General features: G+C 42.4%; 1 protein-coding gene across 1 annotated transcript in view; it reads right to left on the bottom strand.

Moving 5' to 3' along the window:
- The window catches only part of LOC134845892 (eukaryotic initiation factor 4A-III), a 58,972-nt gene that overhangs the window by 649 nt on the left and 32,715 nt on the right, over positions 1 to 25,608 (bottom strand). Inside the window, exons 2-6 of the mRNA XM_063863014.1 lie at positions 3,939 to 4,091; positions 2,641 to 2,833; positions 1,788 to 2,054; positions 759 to 986; positions 187 to 442 (exon numbers count right to left, since the gene is read on the bottom strand). Coding sequence (XP_063719084.1) covers positions 187 to 442; positions 759 to 986; positions 1,788 to 2,054; positions 2,641 to 2,833; positions 3,939 to 4,084 — 1,090 coding nt within the window. The 5' untranslated portion in view covers positions 4,085 to 4,091. The remainder of the gene's footprint in view (positions 1 to 186; positions 443 to 758; positions 987 to 1,787; positions 2,055 to 2,640; positions 2,834 to 3,938; positions 4,092 to 25,608) is intronic.

Genomic DNA, 25,608 nt, shown 5'->3' with positions numbered 1-25,608 from the left:
ACTGAAACCTGCCGCATTTCTAACGAAAACTTAGCATGTATTAAAATTTAAAATAAACTTTGCTTTGTTTCGTTCAAAAATTGTGTATTAAATAAAAATAAGCAATTTATCTCAATGAAATAGCGACTGTTGAATGAATTACCTGATTAGATTATAAAAAAGTAAGCAAAATCAAGTTAGACTGACCTTTTCGTCCGAATCGACCCGACCTTCCTATTCTGTGTATGTACAACTCCCTGTTGTTGGGTAGATCGTAGTTGATGACGAGGGACACCTGGGGCACATCCACTCCCCTGGCCCACACATCTGTGGTGATGAGCACTCTTGTATGGCCTGCTCTGAACTCCTTCATGATCTCATTTCTCTCCTTCTGAGGCATGTCTCCATGCATGTTACTCACTGTGAAGTTACTCTCTCGCATCTTCTCAGCCAGCCACTCTACCTTAAAATTACAGCAATTACTTTTTATTCGCTGTATTGTGATTGAAACTTACTAAACAATAAACTGTTGTAAAGTTTTTTGTTATATAATAAATTTCTTATTTAAATGAAGAATTACTTCTCTTTTGATTCAAGCTTTTTGGCGAATACTTTTCAAGGAATAAGTCTCCTATTGAAGATTTAATATAAGGCATTTCCAGAATCCTAAGTTATAAAATCTTAGCCGCAAAACGTTTGCTAAAGATGCTGATTAGCAAAGGAATGAATTACGAGAATTAGAATTAGTAAACATAGACACGAAGACAATAAGACAACACCTTCTTCCTGGTGTTGCAGAAGATAACAGCCTGTGTGATTGTGAGAGTGTCGTAGAGGTCGCAGAGGGTGTCGAACTTCCACTCCTCCCTCTCTACTGCCACAAAGAACTGCTTGATACCCTCCAGCGTGAGTTCGTCCCTTTTGACCAGGATGCGGATGGGCTCCGTCATGAACTTCTGAGTCATCTCCAGAATCTCATTGGGCAGTGTCGCACTGATGAGCACAACCTGAAAATCAAGAATTACACTCTTTCAAATCGTACACAACAGCCAACATCAGTAAAAATCAGATAACCTGTTCCGGAAAATAGCCCTGAAAGAGATCAAAAAGAGAAACGGAAAAGACAAAACAAATAAAAATCTTGATCTGTGCCGGAATCGAACCGACTTCGAGATTCGGAAACGCTTGTCCTATCATCTGCTCCATGGGCCCTTGACAAGTTTCCTGCACTAGCCCCGAATAAACTAGATACAAAAAACTTCAACATTCTAAATTCAAAGAAACATAGCCAACAGACAGTTGGAAAAGAGTCAAGGAACGAAAAAATCTGATTTGATTTTTGAAAAAACCTCGGATTCAAAAAAGTAGCTCTTTGAATTTTTAGAACTATTTCTAATTGACACTTTTTGATAAAATTGCCCCAAGTTGAGAAAACTGGATCAATAGGTAAACGTTTTTATTTCCTTGGAAAATCTGAAAAGTAAAATCCACTTTTCAAACTATCCACTTTTCGAGACTTTTACACTATTGAAGTTCGATAGTGGAGTTTGCTTTCCTTTTAACAAATGAACCGAAGAAAAAATAAAAAGAAATGAAAAGTCTTATGCGGAAAATCAAAACTGAGGAAGAACTATTTTTAAGACTTTTTTCCTGAAAAACAATGACTCTTAACAAGATCTAATGCTCTTGCTGCAAAAAGCCACCAAAGATGGGAAAAAATGGACCTCGCAATATGATATTAATCTGCGCTTGTGTAAATAGAGAACTCAATAAGCTCCAGTTAAGTTGTACTCAATGCGAAAACTTACTTGGGTTGCTGGTGGTAAGTATCTGTACACGTCATAGATCTGATCTTTGAATCCCTTCGACAACATCTCATCTGCTTCATCCAAAACCAACATCTTGATATTCTTCGTCTCCAGATTCCTCCTCTTGATCATGTCAAACACTCTTCCTGGGGTCCCACTCACAACGTGTACTCCGAAGTCCAACTTGCGGATGTCCTCGCCTATGTTGGTTCCTCCGATGCAGGCGTGACATTGCACATTCATTATGTCTCCCAACGCCAGAACAACCTACACAGTACACACGAAAAGTAGCTTTCTAGGAGTTTTCTTCGATACGAAAATCCAAACACCTGCCGAAGCCTACTAAACTAACAACTAATGACAGGGATGGAAAGTAATTGTAGGAGGACACAATTCGTAACAGACAATTTGAACCATAGAATAAACAAGTCTACATTAGACACGAGTGGTACTGTGCGTGCGGGTCTATAAATAACGTTTTCTAATTTTCAACCCTCGGCCTATGGCATCTTTCGATAAAAATTTCCCTTAGTAAGACAAATAGCTAAGATACCACTTATTTATATTCTAAGGGGGATTGGTAGGTAAAATCGAACTTTGAGCGATGTAAAACAACTAAATACACTAGAAACAAAATACACACATGAATCGATATTAGTTAGTTTCACCTATTACTTTCGGATCTACTTAACAATCCTCGCCTTTCAAGAAAAGGGGGAGATTGTTAAGTAGATTAATTAAGCCGTGTTTCTCAAAAGAAAGGTCAGAAGCTTATTTATTGTTTTTTATAGATCGAATCTTTAGTAGATATCACACGGGGGAGAGATTGTAAAGTATATCCAGATTTTGAAACCTTTTGGATCTGTACTGCGAGTTCTCTGGTAGGTGACAGCACGAGTGCCTGTGTCTGTCTGTTATTGATGTCAATGGCCTGTAAAATGGAGATAGAAAAGGTGGCTGTCTTCCCTGTTCCACTCTGAGATTGGGCGATTACGTCTCGCCCTTGTACAATTGGAACAATTGCTCTTTGCTGGATTGCTGATGGTCTAAAATCAAATGACTAAAACATATTCGGTTTTTTCTCAAAACCCAACTTTTCCCAGTAATACGATTACATCCCAGGGGTTCTTAGCTCCTTAAATTCAGCTTAGACAAAACCATAAACGTACACTAAAATTCTCGAATCCAGACACCAGTGACAAAATTTTAAATGAGAACAATGTATCCAGGGGCGGATTTAGGGGGGGGGGGGGGGCGGACGCCCCCTCCCTCAGGGATTCGAACCCCTGCCAACCCAAAGGGTCCCCCCTTTGGTACTTTTTAAGAAATCCATTTTTGGCCGACTGACCCTAAAATTTTTCTAAAGGCGACTTTGGCGCTGGCGCCAATATATACTATTTTTGAGGGGGAGCGCGCGCCAAAAAAATGCGTTTTTCTTGTCAAAATTTTCCAAAAAGTGCCCAAAAACGGCTTTTTTGACATGTTTTTTCAAAAAATTGCCTGCGGCGCAGAAAGTTTGGCCAAAACAAGGTGTTTTTACTGCTTTGGGAGAGCTCGGAAAGTCAATCTGATCGACCTAAAAAAAAGGTCGTCAAAAATTTCGAAAATTTTTTGAAAATCCGCCCCCCCCCCCCCTCGAGAAAATCCTAGATCCGCCCCTGAATGTATCAGAGCATAATACTCTGCTCTACGTAATTGGCGGGGTCGAAAGTTACCAGAGTTGAGCATTTTTTGGAATAAAAATATCGTTTTTCATTGCAGGGGTTCAAAATTATCAGAAAGGAACCGCAAATTTAGATAAATAAATGGTAAAATTGAGCCAAAACGTTCTTGAACTTAAAATGTTCTTGAACTTAAAAAATCAGTTATTTAATCAAGGCGACCAGTTTTTGAGTGGAAAAACAGTTTTTTTGATTTGGAGCTCTTAAAAAGCGCATATTTATCTAAGACCTTGAGTCCATTATCTATGTCATAAAAAATTCCGGTGGGGTCAATTCAGACCCCCCCCCCCAATGGAGGGGTCAATGTTTTAGGGGAGGTGGTCTATGAAGAAATCAATTTGTGATGCGGGGTGCGCGCGGGGGAGGGGTATCGACGATTAAGTAGTGCAGAGTAATGATAGGAATTATTATTTCATGCAGCAAAAGTGACCTTTCAAATCCGTAAGCGTACACTCCTCTCAGGAGGTCACTCTTCAGTTTCATCTCTTCGAACGCCTTGATGACCTTGATTCCCTCAGAGGTCTCATAGCCCACATTCACATCGTCCACATCCAACAGGTTGTTCTTTCCTGCCATTCAATCTGAAAGAAAAAAACACACCCTACATTTACACGCACAACATAATTTGTACACAACTTGTCTACTTGCTCAATCGGTTCAAGTAGAACATTTTGCTTACAATTATAGAAAACAACGCTTATTGGCAACTCTTCTTTTCAAGAAGGTTATTCATCAACGAAATTAAGGATTGATCTAACTAAGTTGTTATATCAATGTACATTTTAGTGATCTAGAATAAAAGCAGTCAAGTTAGCACTGATATTAAAGTGTTTAGGCACAAACAACGATATAAACTTTTTTGATAGAAAACTGAGGTTGACTGTAGTTAGATTACGCATCACATTCGTATAATATATGGGGAAAAATCAAACCCGAGCGGCATTTGAATAAAGAAACGAAAAATCGAACAAACATCAGGTAAGCTCCAAGGCTCCCGTTTAATTCATCGTAGTTGACTTTCCAAATCGTCTAAAAAATGACTCGAACTAATAACTACCTTTTATAATAGTTATTTAGAGCACTCAAACAAACATGAATTTTCTTTTTCAACTCTTCTGGTAACTGATCAACAATTGATTTCACGAACTCGGGTGAATACTTGGGCTGAACATGAAACGCAACAATTGTCTTGACGTGTTCAAACATCTCTACATGCTGAACTACATCCCGTATATGGATATGTCCACTTTGATGTACCTTTTCCACGTCCGCATCATTGTTCAGATCCCAGCCGGATACCTCCATGATGAGAACATTGACAGAAAGAATCTTTTTGTTTTCAGGTAGATAGAAAAGAGAAAAGGTTGTATCGCCTGTGTATGCTACTTCGGGCTCGTTGTCGAAGAACAGCAAGTATCCGTAGCAGGGTACTAAGTGGGTGCATCTGAATGGTTCCATATGCCACCGAGAATCTAAACCAAGAATCATCCTGTAACGGATACAATAAAAAGGGGAAAAACAAGAAAGTACTAAATGCTGTGCATTTTATGAGAGGCCAAAAACAGGAAATGCTCTGGGCCAAATAATGTCACAACTTACCACATCACAATACCAGGTCCCTCCCCGTCTTTTTGTGCCGACCATTTGAAAAATGAGGAGAACTTAGCATTCGGGTGTGTTAGTTTTTTCCTTTTTTGTTTTCCACGCAAAAGCAGCTAATAATAAAAAAAAATCATCGGAGAGAGCTGAGTGATATATCATTTGAAGCCCTTTGTCGTGATTCGAACGACATTGAAAAACTTTCCGTAAAAAAAACTTACCCGGTGTCGAGAAAACCCGGTTTCAAATTTTTGATTTTTCGTCTAATTTCGAGTGAGCGGGCAGGCTTACAAAAGTTTATTTTGATAGCTTAAAATGTTACAATTACTAAATTTAAGCGGTAAAAATTTAAGCGGGAAAAAAAGTGTTTTAATCGACTTAACTTCGTTTTTTTTAGTATTTAAGCGCCTTTTTGGAAACAAAAACGTCCATTAATAAAAAAAAATGTTGGCAATAACTTTCCGGTCAACAAATCTGACGAATGTTAATTTACAGAAGATCAATTCATCGTTATTATCAACATTTTGACAGTAACATAAAAACTGTTATTTTAAAGAGTTTAAAATAATCCATTTGTTAAAAAAAGATTAAGGCAAGATCTGAGAACAGATTTAAGAGTTTCAATGAAAATCACATTTTCTGGAAAACATGAAAATAAGTACCGTCACAAAATGAAAATTTCCCTCCCAGTTTGGTCGAAGTCATCTTGAAGGAATCCATGAAGTAACTTGAGCAACCAATCTTAAGATTATTCGAAACTGCTTCCTGCAAGTCCTGAGATATGAAGTTGGGTGCAAATACGTTCAAATTGGGGTCGATCGAATCGTCATCTGAAACATTTCATTATGTTTTGAGAGAAAGGCCCACCCGGGAGAATAAACGACAGTGAAAAAATCCAATCTCATCCGAGGCCGAGAGAGAAAGTAGCAAAACACCAGCTCATGATTCCCAGCTCAGGGCTGTCCAGTTCAAAACTGCAGAGAATTGTTCAAAAAATGAGCTTCTAATCCAATAATTGGAAATTCGCATCGCAATACTTTTGTCACAATGGATGTTACTGTCCGCTCACGTTTTGAATCAAATCAAAAGTTTCGTTTTCTAATATTTATTTTACAGCTTGTATAAGTGTAAATAACCCTCCAAGAACAGGGATTGCTTTGACTGCACTTCTCTTTGAAAAATATACAGTATGAAGTCTTAGGATTTTTTTTGTTTTCACAGCCCATGATAACGAATTTCAAATGACCGATCAGACAATCGTCAAACTGCACGCTCATTAAAAAAAATTATTCTGATTTTTACAAGAAACTTTAAGAACCGATACATTTAAAACCTAGGCCTAAGCAAATAGCATGTCTCTTTGTCAGTTTTCTGTGACCGTCATGAATTTTTACACAGGAGGTCAGTTGTGTCATAAATGTATTCGAAAAAAACAGTTGAAGGTGAACTTCGCGATTAAGGATGGAATTTCAGACGAAGCAATGTTATTGCCTTTCACTTTTAATTTTCCCCCAGCCTACCCCTTGCAGGGTCTGCTTTCTGGCCTGGGGAGTCATCTACTTCACGTTAGCCGTTCTCACGTTATTCGATTAACGATCCCTGCAAACAAACAATCCTGTATTTCTGTCAAAACTGCAGACAAATGTACTTAACTTAAACTGACTTTTAGTAAATGCATAAATTCGTATTATTATTAATATTGAAACCTCTGACCGGGACCGAAGGAGGATTCGAACTCGTGACCCACGTGTTGAAAGCATCGCGCCTTACTAACTCAGTCACGGCCGCTCATTGCTTTCCTCTGTGCAATTTCTATAACTTTTAGATCGTTTTCATATGTTTTCCATGCCGCTGATCCACAGCTTACAAGTGGGGCATCAAACTATTTCAGGTTTTTCGGCCTAAAAACTGATGGATTATGCAGTTGAATTTGAGATATTGTATTTAACCGAGTCTAACGCCTTTAAATTTATGGCTTGGCTGATCTAAATCTTGCAGTATTAGTCAACTTCAAGTAATCTTTCTCGCAAGCGTAAAACACAAATGTGTTCGCGGAAAGGATATTATCGATGAAGAAACATATGTCCTATCGCGTCTTACAGTGCAGGGAGATTCTTTATGCCATTGAATTCGACTGCCAGTAAAAGTGAAGTTAAACTACTGCTCCCCTTGCTTCTGTTATGGAGCCAAGCAACCTCAATGTGGCAGATCAGAAGCGACTATATGGTTAAACGCTCATCCTGAGGGCTATTGGTAGACATTCCTTATTATATGCCAATGCTGGCTATTGTCGATTAGAACACGAAAATATTTTAGATGTATTGTATTTTACTTGACTGATATCGTGTTTGATTGAATGTCACGGTAACTTCAACTCAGGGATACGCTTCGTGATGGTTACCCCTTTTTGAGAGTCTACACTAAGCTTGAATAAAAGTGAGTTTTAAAATTTCAACTACTAGTTTCGGAGCTCGTAGTTATTATGGCGTTCTCTATTTTTGCACTCCTCTCTCAATTAGAGCTCTCTTTTGTTTACAATAGATAAAAACATTTTGGCAAATTTTCTATGTATATTATGTAGCATTGACCTTAATCTATTCAACAAATAAATACCTAACATAGGCGTGTAACACTACGTTACAGCCCTTGGGGTATGTTACAATAGACTCCCTGGCCTCTAGTAAAATTTGCGCAGACTTGATTTGTACGCCCGAACTTGTGGCAGCCGGAGCTGAAAACCAGAAATTGATAAGTATAGAGATGAAAAAAGGTAAATTACAAAAGGGACCCTTCCGTTTAGTTACGGTCACTGCAAAAGCTGAATGGAGCCAGACCACCGTTATAAAAATGCATAAATATCAGCAACTGTATCATTTTATCAACCAAGTCTATCAATCATAAAGCTCCTGAGGAGTACGAAGCTTATTTTAGTTCTTATGTAGTTTATCGATTCCGGTAGCTTTCTTGTCTTTTTCACTTAATTATTCGGCTATTCGTTGCTGTCCGCGTGGCTGTCGGATCAGAGCCACAAGTGCATCCGAAAATCAGCGGAGAGAAGCTCCTCTGCTCTACGGTTAAAATTCTTTGCTCATATTTGGAGCTCTTCAGCGTTTAGTGATATTTGTATGCGTCATTATGCAGTTTTCGCAATGTTTCGGCTTGGGGGTGGAAGATTTTCACATCAAAGACAGCGCGGCTAAATGGTGAACCCCAGAATCCGTTTGCTTTAAAATCAAGTCGTTCCTCATCTTCAGTTGTAGTTGAATTATTGACAAAGCTTTCGCCTTGCAACGGCAGAAGTTTCGGCTCAATCTCGACGTCAGGCAAACCTCGTTCATGAGGTTGGCGAATGTGTGTCTGATTTCATTGTGCCTTATGTGTGAGTAACCACCCTTTGCACAGTGTCCCTTTGCACAGTGTAGAGCATGAGTCAGTTGAAATTTGCACCACATGCGCATGTGAGTGGGGTTTTGGTCGGTTTCCATCTTTATCTTAAGTCAATACCATCTCTGACGTCTGATTTATTTAGGTTGAAAATTTATCATCTTAGTGGTAAAGCATTGAGCTAGTTAGAGGCCTCTTTTTCAGAGGCCAGGTCGATTGCGTATTTATCAAATTTAATTAAGGAGTTTATATGGTGTTCTTTTGATTTGTTCTGTCAGTTTTGAATGGATTTTGAGATTCCAGTACTAGTGATGTTTGCTTAGACCAGTCTATATAGTTTTCATGGTCGGATAGCAGCTTGATGTTAAGGCCGCCCATTTTAAGGGGTAAGGAAGATAAATCAGGGAACTGGGGGTTTAATGTGTCTTTACCGATTAGGTTAGGTATTAGTTGTTCTTTGATAAAAATTTCACATGTTTCTAAGTTTTCCATAGTCTTAGGCGTTGTCCTACTTAAAAATGAAGCTTTCCTTGACCCCCTTCATTATAGCAGGCAAACGTTTTGGGGGGAGGGGGGAGGTTTTAGCAATTTCATTCCAAAATTTTGTTTTGCTCATTCTGTTGAAACTCGAGGAACTGTTTACATTCAGAATCTGTTTCTATAACAAAACCAAGCACTCGGGCGCCTGCTTTTATAGAGATTCCTGTATTTTCAGGATTTTCTCGGCTTTACCGAGTTTTTTATCTGTGAATATGAGCTGGTATTTGGAACCTTAAACATGGTAGCCAAATAAATTACTTTGTTATACAATTTTATCTAAGACGGTTCGTAGATTGCATAATTTACCGGCTGCGTTACCGTAGTCTGCTTACCATTTCTGGGTTACGTTGTCCACGGAGAAAAGTTTTACGAGGGGTAATATGGCTAGACCGAACATAGCCATTGCCAGTTGATCCGTTTGGGTTGTCCCTTCGAGAGTAGATGGTTTTTTCAACGAACACTTAAGATGGATTGGAGTATGAGTTCAAAGGGTTGGGCAGGTACTTTCGATGTTTTTCAACGCCAGCTTTCAGCTTTCAATTTAATGAGTTGAAAGCGTTATCGGCATCGGCGGAGTTAAAACAGCATCGGCGGAGGTTTTGCTGTATTGATCTCTTAGCGTGTGGATCGCATTTTGAATGCCACATTCTTGTCCTGGACAGAGATGGCAGTTTGAACCTGACGACATGAGTTTGTTTTTAGGCATTTGGTTATTGTTCGTCCTATTATCCTACGCATAAATTTCCTATGCCTATGGTTCTTACTCCTGGGTTCTTATCTAAAAGTATTAATCTACATTGTGTTTTTTGGTTCCGTTAGTTCAGGGTTTAGTTCTTCGGTAGCCAAATTTTTTTTTGGTAATTTTAGCTATTGTCATTGAAATCTCAAGTGAATGTGGCCCGAATTGTGTTATCTGATCAAATATCGATGAATGTAAAGGGATTGTTTCATTTGAGACTGATGTAATTTAGTTATAATCAAGTGGTTCAGATGGTGGATTCTTCTGAACAAGAGTGTTCTATTGCTTTACCTTAGACGATCTCGTTGAGCGAAAGAACGCTTTTAGATGTGTCTGATAGCTCTGCTATTGCCCTCTTATTTTGCTGTTGCGCTTGATATTTTCCGGTATTTATTAGTTTGTTGATTTGCTGTACTTCGGTTTAAGTTTTTCGTCTTTTTTCTTTTGTCAAGCGCATTTGCAGCGCTTTTCCTGCGTAATATAGGTCATCCAGGTCTCCGTTCTGCCATTGCTTAAGTCGCCTTATTATTGTTTTACATAAGGATCCATCGTTTTCGGACTTTGTTTTGCACAGTATTAAGTGTGGGAAGATCATTCTGCATGCATTGCGAAGGTATTGTACTTTTGTTGTTTTCTATTAGGCTGTTCAGAGTTCTATTGAGGATTCCAGTCAATGAAGTCATAACCACTTTTGTTTATTGACTACCGCTAAATTTTTATAATCTAGTCAGAGATAATTTCCTATGCAAGACAAGTAGCGAAATTTGCATGAGCTCTAAACAATTATTGATATCGTATATCATCATCTCAGCCCAATTCATTAGGGTGGGTATTCACAAGTACCAAAATAAGAATAAGAATAAGAAGAATAAATTAAATTAAGATAGAAACACATCTATCTTACACGTGATAGAACAAAAGCAAACAAAAGTTTATAGAAAGTTTTTGTTTCTTAAGGCTCTGGCTGGAAAAATCTTGAAATGTTTTTCTAATTTTTCGTGTGCTGCAACTGCTTTTTCTCTAAGTCTGTTTTCTGCATAAGTTTCTCGTTTTGGCAATTTTGAATGAATAATATGGTCTTGTTTTGAACTTGACTGTAATAGTTTGTTGTCATGGTTCTCTATGAGCTCGAAAATTGGAGTAAATGTAGAAGTAACACCAAGTTTAAGAGCCCTGCGCTGAACTTTGTCCACATCGGCCAATTCGGTCGAATTGGCACATGCCCATACCGGTAATGCGTAAGTAATTTTACTCTGCACCAAAATTTTGTATAAAATATCAAGGGCAGAGATGTTCATACCAAATGTCTTTAGTCTGTACAAAAGGTATATACTGCTGGTTACTTTTTTGCATAAACTTTTGATGTGCGATGAAAACGTAAGCCTGCTATCAAATAATACTCCGAGAATTTTAAGCTCTTCCACTTGCTCAATACCATCAAAAGCTTGTGGTACTAAACTAATGTCATTCGGTTTGACAGTCATCAGTTTTGTTTTTCCCTCGTTGAGTATGAAGTTATTTGTGGAGCACCAAGTTTTAATTTCCTCCAAAACTTTCATCGTGTTTCCTCCATAAATCAGTCCCATTTGTACCAAAATAAAAATCAATCACGTTACTGCCAAAAAATATTTAATTGGCCAAAGACTAGTAAGCCGACTATTTTAAGCTATTGCGGCGATAACTTCGCGGCAATAACCGGCTCCAATTTTCGAGTCCTACCCTCTAATGGTAAGCTCACTACACGTTGGAGCGACTGCGGCAGTCACTATTCTGCTGTTTAGTTATCTTCTTTTAAAACAAGAGAAAATTAATCTAATAATTCGTTGGCTCACAATTCGACCGATCAGAAATCGAGTTGAATAATTTTGGTACAAATGGGACCGATTTTTCATTTTGGTACAAATGAATCTTGGTACAAATAAGAATTCACCATTTATTAGGTTGCTTTCTCCTATTCCTACTAACTTCTATTTTAAATAACATTCCACGGTTTTGTTCACATTCCACGGTTTTGTTCACATTCCACGGTTTATTCACATTCCACGCCTCAACCTCCTCGTGCATTTTTCTTGAAATTTTATTCAGCAAAAGTTTACCGACTTAAATCTTAAAGTTTCATAGTTCTCTGCAAGCGAGTCAAAAACAATAATCATCAAGTAACTGCTAGCCTTATGTCATTGCTCACTTTTCGACCCGACTACTTTCTTTCCTAGTGCATTGGTCAGAGAGGCGCAATGGTCCATATGACCATGACTGACAAAGAGTGCATCACATTTCATAGCACAGTTCCTCGCAACACCAACATCAAAAACAACATTCAATCTCTTGTTACATTGGCGGTTGCTCCTTACACCGATGCTGGTCTCAAGTCCTCCTAATGACCAGTCATCTATTGTATATTCTCCTATGTCAAAAACCATCTGAAAAACATCAATAACCTGTAGAATTTGGGGAATTCATCGGTAAAAAACATGGCAAGCAAACAACCTAGTCTGTAGAAAACAAGAACTTTATTGCAAATTTGAAATAAATTCAAAGAGGCCAGAGTAAATTTATTTCACATTTCATATTAGGAATTAATCGGCATACAGGGATAATTAATCATAGCGATTATGACTTATTAACATAGAGGCGAAGCTGAGCTTCGCACCACTTGCGATACAAATATGCGATACAAACTACCGCAACAAAAAATTCATATTCGTATCGGATGAAGTTTATGAACAGCCCTTTAAAGGAAGAAATCATTTATCGAGCGGCAACAAAGGCGGGAACCTTTGGGTCGAAAACTGTTAGTCGAAAACAACACTGTTGTCATTGAAAATGCGAAAAAAACTGAAGTGTTCACGACCCACCTATCCAATTAAAAAATAATCCCAAACGGATATATTTTGCCCTCCAAATAACGCAAAAAAGTTGACTAAGTCGATATAACATTAACTCAAAACTGTTTAAATATTTTCAAAAAAATGACAAAAAAATCGAAATCAGACAGTAAATCTAAAAATTTGTGAAATTCAGTTTTAGTTAAAACTGTTTACATTGGAACAAAAGCCATGCTTTAAAAAGTAAACCAACAAAGCCTGTAACATTCGCCCGAAATTGCATATCGACGGAAAATAAAGCTAGGTTCTAAAACGACTGGCTAGCGTCTAAAAACAGCTCTACTTGCTTTTCACCGTCTCTGCCAAAGCCAGTTCTCTTGGTGGTCTTTCTAACATCGGGTCGACAAAAAACGTTACTGTTTCCGGCTTCGATCGGAACGCTCTAATTAACTTAACTACATGCAGAAATAGTGAGCTCATGGCTGTGTCTCAGTATCCCCAGACCACGAGGTCACTCCTAAAATTAGGGCTACTACTTATTTATTATATTACCATTGTTTCTGTTCAGTAGATAAAAATCATCATCTCCATCGAAGATCGATCAACCCTTTTCTTTAAATCCTAGCTTCTCATAATGTGAAAAGGAATTTAGATATTAATTGAATTCAACTCAAAGCATCTACAGGAAGCTAAAAATTTATAAATAACAGTTTGAGTTCTCCTCCCGAGACCCCTCGGATTCTGGAATCCGGGTAAATAACGCTCTTATTTCTTTCAGGAGGGCTGGACACGCCGTCCCAACACCCTTCCTTGTTTTCGGGATTCGCGTTGTACCGATTGTAGCGGCACAATCGTTATAACTCGGAATGGTCTTTGTAAAAGTTGTTTTTTGTTAATCTCGATCAGTTTCACACAGTTTCTGATAACTGCTTTACTCCACGAACTCTCTTGTTCTGTTGAGATTACTGTTCTTCTCTTATTCTTCGTTATATTTGTGTGCAAAATTTCGACGTTGTCACGCGTCTTTCGTTGCGAACGAATTTTAAAAAAGTTACCTGAAAGTCCAAATTAACCCTTCCACATTCGTTTAAATGCACGGGTAACACCACTAAATCTTTAAAACCGCTAATCTTCCCACTCCGATGTCAAAATAAAAATTCGAATTTTGCCTTTGCATTTTCGTACATTCTGGTCGAATGTCACATAATCCCCGGACAGCCCGGTCAATATCCTCATTGAGTCTCGTAGTGTTTATCAAAATGGTACAGTATCATCGAACAGAATTTACAAAATGCATGAAATCATTTTCATCCACGTCATATCTATTCACTGCAAAATACAAATGGCTTCGTACTACACTATTATAGCCTTCCAAATTCTTTCTTCAATCTGCACTTTCGAGGATATGACTTAGGATAAAACATTTTTTCTGACTTCCAATGTCTATGTCCCGATTTAAAACTTTTTCTCCTAGGTTTAAGAAAGGCTGAGACGCAGGACGGTCCTGCCAACCAACAAACTAAAAATATCCTACTATGCTTCTTCCCTTTGGAAATTTAGTTGTTATTGGTCCTGAATTTTAAAATTAGGGAACTCGGTGGTTGGAAGAAACAATGAAATAATCTCCCTCTTCAAGAGGTTACCCAAGCCTTTCAAATCACCGCAAAGTGATCGGCGTCTTAGTTGATTAAAAACAATCATGCAGGCTGGAATATTTAATATATTCTCCACTCAAGCCTTTCTAAATAAACATTAAGTGTCTCTATAGCCACTAACTAAAATCACAACGCAAATTTATTAATGCAACAAATTCTTTAATTGTAACAGTCGCTTAGTTAAGTAACATATGATTTTAAAGAAAAATAGGCCCTATAACCATTGGCTCAAGAATCAGGGACACTATCTCTTGTGTTTTTCTACCTCAAGCGGTCGGAGCCAATTCGGTTCACTTGCGCCATGAGACTAAAACCCTTGTTACAGCTTAAAGGCTACTACAAACCCCCCACCCCCCCCCCCCCCACTCTAGAAACTAAGAACGCCCCCATACTCAGGTCTCAAAATACCTAAAGTACGCAAACGCCGTTAAAAACAGGGTCGGAACCTTACGTATGGTTACTTTTTATTAGACATTGGACCTTTGATGCATTTCAGATGGATCAACCTAAAAACTCTCTCAACTCAACATAACAAAAAAAACACACTCAAGAAAATTAAATCTGGTACTCACATACCGACAGGACCTCTAGAATTGAGTAACTAAACAATGAAGCAACTCTAGAATTGATGGGTAAATAAGTTTGTAATTAATTAGTTTTAGCTCAAGAAATAAGTTTTGGGTCCGGACCATTGGGAGACTTCAGTTGTCCACCTTTCCACCGAAGGTTCATTTGAATTTACTCTCCCTTCCTTCGTGATTACTTTCTGTCTCCTTCCACGAATAAGACAGCTCTACCCTTGTTTAAATTATGTGTTGGAAATTGCGAATAGCAATTTCCCGCTGCTATTTTTGACTGCTTTCCCGCGGCTGTAGTTCGAATCTTCTGATCTTATTTTTCTGATATTTTCAGTTGTCGCGAGAAACTTGAGCATGACATGCTCAATTCGAATTTTTAAAAAATTGCAATTCACCCCAAAATCAAGACAAGACATTTTCTCAAGGTCAAACTTCCAAATATGACCAACTGAGATAACCATTCATAACCCAGAATGTTGAGTGCGTCTCAAGATACAGTGCCAGTGGTCATTTACAGAAGTTTGCAGCAGATGTAACTTTATCTACACCCCAAAATTCACAACCATGCAAAAATGTCACATTATCGCTAAACAGCAATCAAAATCTGCTTACACCTGCACCCTGAATTTCCGCTCTGTAAACTAACGAGTAAAATTTTATTTGTTTTACCCATTCAAAAAATTGTCATGCAGCATTTTGATTTATATAGTAGTCTTAATATACTAAAAACAATAATTTTTTTTATTAAAATTTCTTTTCCGTGCCCTCAGATTTCATCGAATTCACACTCAAGTCCCTTTTTATTTGTGCTAGTCACGACTCAAGAACCAATCCCTGAACACCCTCTTCAGTTTGTGCTCCTTGTCTTTGGGGTACTGGGTCGCTCCTGTAGACTTTTCGCCTGATTCGGCAGACCCTTCACTTTTTCCTGCGAAATGAATTGTGCAAACTCAGGCTCATGTTCTTCGCCAAGTCCTCCTCCAATATCGACTCCCTCGCTTTGGTGTCGTCTCGAGACACTCTACCAACTTTTTTCCAACCAATGGTTATTGCATTACGATGGGTTAACAAGGGTCTCTTCAAAGCTTCTGGTACTATCTCGTCCAGGAACTGCCGATACTCCTTCTGATGTTTCTTCATGTGATCCTTCGTCACCGCGTATAACCAAGACGTCAACGTCTCTCAAAACCCTGGGAAGAATCTCATGCTACTCCACACGTGCCTCACCTCCATAGGTACAAAGAATACTTTGCACGCAGTCTCAAACAACACAAGCCTCCGGTTGTAATCAATGGCATGTATTGATTCCGCTGTTGGTGCCCTCGACTCTCGATAATTCGTCACATTTTCTTCGATCCATCGCAACGCCAGCATCGAGCTCACTTCGGAAAGGGTGACCTTCTGTTGATCGTCAGGTAACCCGACAGACCGATTTTCTTCCACGTCTCAAATCAAGCAGAGGTTGGAATGCTCCGGATACCACACTGTCTGTGCCAGGCAGTGGCATGGGCATTCCCCATGTGTCAGGTTGATACTTGATACTCCGAAGGTTGCGTTCTCCCGAAGTTTCCAACAGAGGTTGAAACTTCATCATCTTCTCATGTGTTACGTCGTTTTCCTCCATGGCTGGGGCACTATTCATCGCTTTCCCGATCGTTTTCTGTCTCTCCATATCACTCGTGTTTTCGCTTTCCAAGCTCAAGAGTTCTTCCCCAGACCTCACTCAAGTTCTCCCTTTGATCCTCCGGCACAGCTCCCAGGATCTGCCTCAACAGTCTGTGCGTGTGATGCGACATTCGAGCCAAGCGTACACACTTGGGTACCGAGAAGGCTTTGTCAATTAACACCCTCTGACTAGATGTCTCCACCATCGCCATATGTGATGGGTAGTGGCTTCCACACAGATTGACCATTACCGATCCCACCAGAGATTTCGCATTCATTGGCAAACTGTAGGCTTCACTCACGGGAAACCCCATCTCCTCCTCAAGACCAATCTTCCATCCTCTGATGTGCTTTTGGACCATCTGCAACAGTCCAGGCTGTGACTTCACGCTCAACGCCGTCACTAGTTGGTGTTCGGGTTCTAGCATCTCCAGTGATTGCAAGCTGCACATCCTCGAGAAGAATCCCAATGCCGTCGCTATATTCACCGTGGTGCTCGCATAGCACTCAGCCACTATCTGCACCTCACTTTCTCCTTCTCTGTGATGTCACTAAACCAGGTGGCTAGTCCTTCCTTCTGAAACGATTGTTTTCTGACGCAGGATCGTCCATCACAGGAATGTTGTCCGCCTCCGCACACCAGGTCCAGACAACTACCCGGTTCCATTTTCTTCATCAGTTTTTTTGCTTGCTCGTCGTTTCCCCCGACTCGTTTCGATGAGGTAAGATTAGTTTGTGCACCACATTCAGATCCCCAAATCTTCATCCTTTGCTGGTGACAATCTCACTCGCTCCGTGATTTTTTCAATCAGAATCGCGTGGGGATGAGGGCACCAAGAGGGTCTCAGCAACTTCCAAACAGTCCCCAAATTCGTGACCAACATGTCGTTTTCATTTCCCATCTCTAGTTCCACTCTCTTGTGCGAGCGCGGCACGCTAATTACCTCTGGCATCTTCTCAAGTAACAGACCCAGGCTTGGCCTTTCCCTTTCCGTCGGATCGATCTCGATTATTTTCTACGTCCGGAAATTCAACAAATCCGGCACCTCAAAATTCATGAAAGCGTTTCCGGCCTCCGAGTCTAAGAAGGGGTTGTAAGCTATCCCCATCACTCAAGACACATATTGATGTTCTCCACGTTTTGTGGCTTTCGCATATCCTTCTGCTCGGGCTAAGTTACGATGTACGTCATGCCCCTCCTCGAATTTGTTGTTGTAGAACCTTCGTATTTCATCAAGTTTACCATGACTCTCTAAAGAATGCCTTGAGATTTCTTCTTTTTCGATTCGAGTACTATGATACACGTTAAAGATAACAGTGGAGAACCTCCTTTCCATGGTTTTACTTCCTTTCGCTTTTTGGTGGCACATTTGTACAGTAGTGTCGGATATCACTGACATAATCCATCTCAAGAAACAATTGGCAACTTTTCTTCCCGCTCGGCTTATTCCCGAGTTGTCTCGAGAAATATTTGGTTGTCTCGACCAGCATTTGGTACACCTGAAGACTCTTTCCGCCCAGCTTAATTTTATCGTGCGACGTCAACGACTCCAATGCCACTCCCGTAAAACTCCACGTGAACATTAACTGTCCTGATATGTGGACAAAAGGTTTCGCCATCAATGGCAACGCCGATGACGGTGCTCTCATCGCATCTTCAAAAAACTCAAGCAGCAGGTTCTCCCAAGATTGCTCCAACTGGTTTCCCAACTTTAGCTTGTTAACTACGGCCTTTTGCTGGGTAGCCCAAGGCCGCCGCTTGCAGGACACCCCACGATCAAGCTTCTTTAGGCAACTTTTCAGTTCTTTCGTGTTCTCTAGAGCTATCCATCAAGGCCGAGCGGTATTTCTCGTCGCATTTCTCTTGAGAGGATTGCACGTCACTTGCTTCCCAATGGCCTGGTGTTGCGACAAAAGCCACTTCTTGCGGGTGTCCACTTCCCACCTTTGTCCAATAGTCGAACTCCTCTTCGTGTTTGTCTTCTGGGGTTGAAGTCATCCACAGTTCCCGGAGTCGCCGAGGCTTCCATTTCCCTCAGCACCTCGGCTAGCTTCCTAGGTGCTCAGCTGCTCTTGTAGGCCGCAGTTTTCCCTCGCGCTAGAATCATAGGTCCTGTCTCTTTTAGATTCCTCTCTGAAACCGCATCCACCGAAGGACTCGCCTCATCCGTCCCCCTTTTCCTTTTCCTAGAACTTATTCCCTTACTCGGGGGCGTTGTCACCACCATCACTGACTCCACTTCTTTGTCTAGGTCCTTCTTTTCCGACTCTTGCCTCCCCCTTCTCTAGCCTTAGGAATATTAGTATTTTTAATCATCTTACTAGTCTTACTTTTATCATCCACCTCAACACTTATTTTTTTAACGTCAGTTTTTATGTTTAGAGTAGAGCTATCTTTACATGGGTTGGCCCCGGCGTCCTGCTTCTGCTTCCTTAGGCCAATCATTTTCTCTAGCAGCCCTTTCCTCCCTTTCTCGTCCAGTCTAGTGGCGATCAGGACTGGCTCTCCAAACTTTACTACTGTGTTCCACAGCTCTTCCTTGAAGTAATCTACTCCAACTTTGTTTTCCACTCTCTGGTTGAACTCATCCAGGAAACTTCGCCACGCCTCTTCGTCCAACGTGCTCAATAACATGTATTTGATGCCTTGAAAGGTGTTCTCCTCCCTTGCTTCGTCGGCTAGGAGCACCATACCCATGATGGATGGTTCACTCGTTAGCGACAGCTCAAGATTGTTCCGGGGAAATCCCAAAATTGGGATGGCCGTGTTTGCCCAGTCGGCCCCACTCAGTTCTTGTAGTGGCTCACGGGTGGTGCCGAGGCTGAATTTTCTGCTCGTTGCCCCTCCTCCGTCTGGCGTATTTCCCACCTCCATTTCCTCTCCAGCTTCGCTGAGAGTTTCGTCCATGCTCTCCCCCTCTCCTGACTCTGGCTGGTTCCTCTCTATCGCGGCAGTGAATCTTTTCTCCACTGGAAGGTTCCTTCTGTCTCCTGGGGTTCCCAAAGACGGTGGTGAAGGTGTTGTCGGGTCTGCTGTATTATACTCCGTGAGGGATACTTACAGGGTTCCTGCCGCATTCAGCTTTTTCCCTTCTTGCCTCCAAGACGGGAACTCCTCTCCTCCATACCATTTAACTCCAACTCCTCCATACCATAAGGCGCTCGGTACTTTCTCGTGGCAATCATCATATCGTCCTTCAGAGCCACCTGCCCATCCTCCACGATCATCTTTCCATCGGCATAAATTGGCAGTTTGTTCTCGAGTCCAGCCTCCTCAAATGTTCTCAAGTCATCTCGAATTTCAAATTTAGGGGGCATCAAGCCTCGCATCTTCTTCGTTTTTGTAGTCCACGATTTTATCTTATTTTCACACGTAAGGAAAAACACCGCTGCCGAGTATCCAATGAACAAAGGATCCCAACCATTCGTGAATTCTCTCTGTTGTCTTTCTACTGCGGCTCTCGCGTGAAGGAAAGGGACTACCAGGGGGCTTTTCATTCCCAGGGTTATTCTTCTCACCGCCGGGAACTCGGGGACTGCAGCGGGTAAGACATCCCGCTCTAGTATCATTTCCAATTCCTTCTTCGTGAATTCGAAACTCCTCGTCCACGCTGGGATTCTCAAGACTTATCTCCTGTCCCTCGTCACTGGACTCAGGTTCCAAAACATGGGATACACCTCGATGGGACCCTCGCGTTCCTCCCATTCTGCACTGCAGTTGTCCCCTGAAACTGTATACCACCAGCTCTGGATCCTTTACATTTCCAAAAAGCACAGTCTCACTCATCTGCGCTCGCAAGTCTTCTTGTCTGCACCAGTTGAGTGCTGTCCCATCAGGCTCATATGCATCACCGAGTGTCGATACGCCACCACAAGTGGATCCCGGAACGCATACGTCACTGCTGGCCCGTAGACGCAGGTCACTACTTCCCCCAAGCCTCTGCTCATCCCCAGTGGGTCAGATCTCATGGCCAAACACAAATCACTCAGGAGGGGTATGCCCCCATTCGCCTCTCTCAACTCTTCTCTAGTCTTGGGGTTTCTTTCCTCGCCCGTCACGTATCGATTTTGCATCAGCAGGTACTCCACAAGCAATGTGTTCAGTCCGGCAGCACACATGTACGAATAGGCCTCCCTACTCGGGTGAGCCTTCCTTACCGACAGGGGTTCACCATACTTCATCAACAGATGAAACACCGTCGATTCCCCATGCGTCAAGAGTATCAGCATCAGATACCCATCAATCCGCAGTGTTCCCACGCCCCTACTGAACATGTACGCCGGCCCCATATTGAACAGGTACCTGGGGTACACCAGATACAAAGCCAGCAAGAGGTTGATGGGCATACTCAAGAGCTCCTGCTCGAACGCTTCAAAGATGGTGTTTCCTGCGTAGAAAACTTCTTTCAGATATTCTTTTCCCAGCATGAACTCAAGAATCTCAAGATTTTGTGGTCCCTCCTGATCTTCAACTCGGCCTTTACATGATTCGTCCAGAAACCTTCAACAGCGACTTCATTAGCTGCTGTGACAAATCTTCCCACCCACATCTCCCTCTCTTCTGCCACCTCTAGCTGCTCCTCAAGAAAACTCCATATTTGTTTGACGAGGGGTGGAGCACTCTCCCTCGTCTTGTCCGTCGCATTCTCAAGCCTCGGGGTCCGAAACGGCCATCTCCTTTTTTCCTGTGTTAAGCGATATCCTATCGACTCTAATTGTTTCTCGGCTGCGGCAACATCTTTTCATTATTTGGTCCTCTCGCACTGCTGGTGGAGCTCGTGATCGTCAGATCCATGCTCCCGAACCACAGCTGGCTGTTAGCTGGGTTATCACAGGACGATAGTCCCCAGTCTCCGGATTGAACTTCAGCTGTCTGGCGTGATTCGACACCTCAAGGCAGCAAACCTCATCCAGCACAATCAAGATGTCTGCTAACTCTTAGAATCCCTCAGAGCATGAGATATATCCGCCCATGCCGCTGCCAGTTCAGACTTAAGAAGTCTCAAGTTTGTTGGCTCCAACTCGCGATTCGGAGCGGCCATAAGCATCCGCCACGCCTTGCCCTCTGCTATCAAGATTAAAACTGCATACACGAACTGTAATGCTGGTGGCATGCTCGCGTAGCCTGGCGATGACGTGAACACTAATCTAGCTTTTGGTCCAAATCGAGAAGCTACCAACTCCTCCACCTCATTCATTGCTGCGAACAGCGTCTGAATTGCTTTCCAGATCTTCTTGGGGGTTGGTTCCGCGCCTTTCAAATGCTCTAGAAGTCCTGCCGCATGCAGGTGGTCATTCATCCCCCCCCCCCCCGAATAGCAACAGATCTGGCTCGCACGGGGTCTCCATTTTATAGCCACCACCATGGTCAGCATCTGGTTCAATTCCGCTCCAGGCAGCAGGTACACTAGTGTTTCTGGCCAAAATAACTTCGATGACGTCCCCTCAAAGTCCAATCCGGCCACGATGATTGCTCTCGCTGCTCTGGGATCTGATCGATTGTACACTTCCAAGGTTTTTGCTAGCTGTGAATTCCCACAGGATCTACCATACATCGGGTCTTTGGCGAGCTTTGCGCCCAGGTATCCGGTGTCCGGAATCCCCATGCTCTTCGGCTCAAGGAGTTTTTCGACCATCCTTAGTTGTGCAGGAATTGCCACCTTGATCCTGGCTATACCCGTTCGATGAATGGGAGGTTCCACGATTAGACTCAGACTCCCTAGCTGCTTGAGGGGCCTGTAATTGACTGGGCCCATTATCGATTTCTGTGGTATTCCCGTTAGATCTGCAGTTTCCTGTGTCTTGGCTCTCGAGAAATGCGCTTCATGGGCCTTTAGCCAATCCACACAGTGATGCCTGCTCAAGTCTTCGTGCGACACATTCTTAAGCCCCAGAACCTCCGCCAACTCTTGTCTACATGCCAGATCCTCTAGGTCCAGATCCTTGATTCTTTCTAGATATCGGGCTTTGCTAGTCTCTCCCGGTCTCTCTGTCCTCTTGTTGTCCACCACCACCACCGAGGACACTACCGAGCTCTGGGGTGTGGATGACTCCTCCTCGTCTCCTTCCATCGGTGGGGCTCCCAGTTGCCTGCTCTTGCTGCTCCTTGAGCTTTCTCTCGAGTCGGGCCTTCCTCCCAGACGGATCTTCTTTCACACTCGTCGAGTTTGTCGAGTATTTCCCGCATTAGTGGTTTGTTGAGACCTGTTTTCAGCATAGATTGAGTACCGTAAATCTGAACTACCGCGTAGAGCTCTTCCATGAAGGCAACTCTATCCATACTACATCCCGTTCTATTCTCGTGGTCTCTGTGATGAAATTCCCACTCTTCTTCGGGCAACGTTCCCAAGAAAGGTACTATGGCAGTGCCTTCTATTCTTCTTCTCCGCGGAGATTCAATGAAAAGTCTTTTTTTTGCAGAATTTTTAGAATTGCTCGGAGAGCTGCTCTCCAGCAAATTCCGGTTCATTTCCATGAAGGCCGATGGAGGTTCCAGCGTGGAAGTTCCCTCGTCTGCTGGCTCAGTCGTTCCTTCTAACGTGTCTGTGCCATTTTCAAAGTCGCTGAGGAAGTTGAAGTCCAGGCTGGTCATCCTGCCTGTGGAAGCCTTGTCATTCTCTTTCTCAGCCTGATTAGGATCCTGTTGCATAGGCTCTTCCGATCAATGGCTTCCTCCCTGCCCATCGTCTCGCTTCGAATTCTGTCCTGAACTCGAGGACCCTTGCTCTTCATTTCTTGTTCCATTTGGAAACTTCGGTACATTTAGTCTGCCAGCTGATCGATCTTCTTCCTCTCCGTGCATTACCTTGACTTCTTCGCAGCCAAAGGGTGCTAGCATAGTTCTAATTTGTAGTTTCCCGCTCATCATTAACTCCGGTTACACACTCTTCAAGATTAGTGAGGCTTCTTGCACGTCCGCCTTGCCTCTCATGATCATTGGTGCCAGATCCAGTTTCACCCAATCTTCGTCAAATAGTCCATGTTTCGGAATTGCTCCATTATTCATCCGTCTCCTCGTCATTTCATCCGCTTAGCTAAACTGCGTATACTGCAGCACGGCAGCGTTTCTGCCCAAGAAGCACGGGTCCAACATCTCGGAGAACTTTGCTACTCTCCTTTCGTAGGTTTCGAAATTTATCAACCTAGGGGTTTGTACTACGGAGTCTGCTCCGACCAACATCCTTCTAATCAAGGGAATTTCGGGGATCTCTTCTGACAGTTTCTTGTAGTCGCCCCAGCTTTTCGTTTCTTCTCTCAATTTGTGAAATGATGCAGTCGAGAATTTCCTTGACTGCACTTGACTCAGGGTAGCGGGTTAGATTCATCAATTATCCCAATTTTCCGTGCGTAATTCTTGTAATCTCGCCGTTCGTCTTATTGTAAGGCCTTATATTCCGGAGCTTCGGGAATACTTCGATGTGCCCTTTATCCACTTCTACCATACGATCACGGAAGTGATCATCAAAATTTTTGACAGTCATCTCCGGCTCTGATTTTTTTGCGATCAACAAGTCCTCTTTCATCATTTCTCGTAGTGCGTGCTGTTCACACCAGTTAAGTGCATTAACGTACACTGCTGATATGAGGTTCAGGTGCAACACCGACCTTCTGTATGCCCCTTAACGTCGGGGAACGCAAACGTGACTGCAGGACCGTATATGGCCGTCACCAACTCCGTGGCTCCACTGATCAGTGCTAAGGTAACGGTCCTCATGGCCAGGCTCTGGTCAGTTAACAGGTACATGCCCCCAGCGTGACGTCGCACGTCTCCTTCCTTTTGAATTGTCTCATCCTCTCCTGTTCCAAAGCGATTCTGCTGCAGGAGGTACTGGATAAGAGTATGTCGCAGATCTTTCATCTTGGTCCAGGAATCAGTGGGCCGCTTCACGTGAAACCTCCTCACGTTCTCTCTCATTTGCTCAGGGTAGCGGGTCAGATTCATCAATTCTCCCAAGTACCCGCGCGTTATCGCAATTAGCGTCAGAAGTCCATCTAACCGCAAGTTCTGTACTCCTTCAATGAGCATTACCAGTGGTCCTCTCACAAAGCACAAAGTTCTCCGCTCCAAACGTCACGAACAGGGCTAGTATTTCCACGATTGATAACTCTGTGACTGCTCGGAGGAACTCTCTGGTCAGGTATCGAGAGAGCGAGGGGTAGACTTTTGCCAGAAAGGACGCGGTCCATCCTGCTCCCAACCCTTCCAGCATGCTGTCAGTCTGGTCAAAGCCTTCTTCTCCCTTCACAATCTGTGTTCAGAAAGCTTTCAGGGTAACTTGGCTTACTCTGTTCACAAATTCGGCTGAATTCTCTTCAGCATTTTCGTCCAGGTTCACCTCTTTCACCAGGTAGGCTTGATCTTCTTGATCATCAGTGGTCCTCTCTCGAAAGCGTCCGTGCCCAATGCGGCTATCCGAGGGTTCAAGTGCAGCCACTTGTTAGCCTCTGGTTTTGTTCGTAAGACCGTCGCTTCCAAGTGAGCTCTCGTCTCCTTGGAGTTCTTCCTTCTTTCTTCTTCCTCTTTTATTTCCATTCCTCGGAACCATAAGTCGTTAGACAACGCTACTATTACTCGATGGTCATCGGCAATTCCTGGTCTCAGTTTGAGTTGTCGGCTGAAGTTGGACAGTTCCAACCCCAGTACTTCATCTAATACTAACACGTGCGATGAATGGTCCTTGAATCCTCGCATTGCATTCGAGATTTCAGACCACACTATCGGCAATTCCACCCTAGATGGTCTCAAATTCTCCACTTCTATTCCGCGATTCGGGGCAGATACGAGAGCAACGCCACCATCGCAAATACAAACTTCAGTCCATCCGGGAGATGTGCATATCCCGGAGACAGTGCAAACACAGCTTTCGGTGTTATCTTCGGGAATGCACCTTCTTTCAGTGTATCTTTTGTTTCACCCATAGATTCCCTGGCCATATTGCATCCTCTGCCATTGTAGGTTCTCTGAGTCTGCTCAGGAAAGCCGTACTGTATAGATGGTCGTTTATGCAGGTGATCGGTTTCATTTCTTTTTGTCGTTGTATCCCGATTGCCATTGACACCGACTGCATTAGGTCCAGGTTGACTGCTGCCAGCATTATAACATCAGGCCAAAACA

Source organism: Symsagittifera roscoffensis, chromosome 5 (genome assembly GCF_963678635.1).
Source record: "Symsagittifera roscoffensis chromosome 5, txSymRosc1.1, whole genome shotgun sequence".
In the NCBI taxonomy this organism is placed as follows: Eukaryota; Metazoa; Xenacoelomorpha; order Acoela; family Convolutidae; genus Symsagittifera; species Symsagittifera roscoffensis.
The sequence above is the reverse complement of the archived record's forward strand: the minus strand, read 5'-3'. Positions and strand labels throughout refer to the sequence as shown.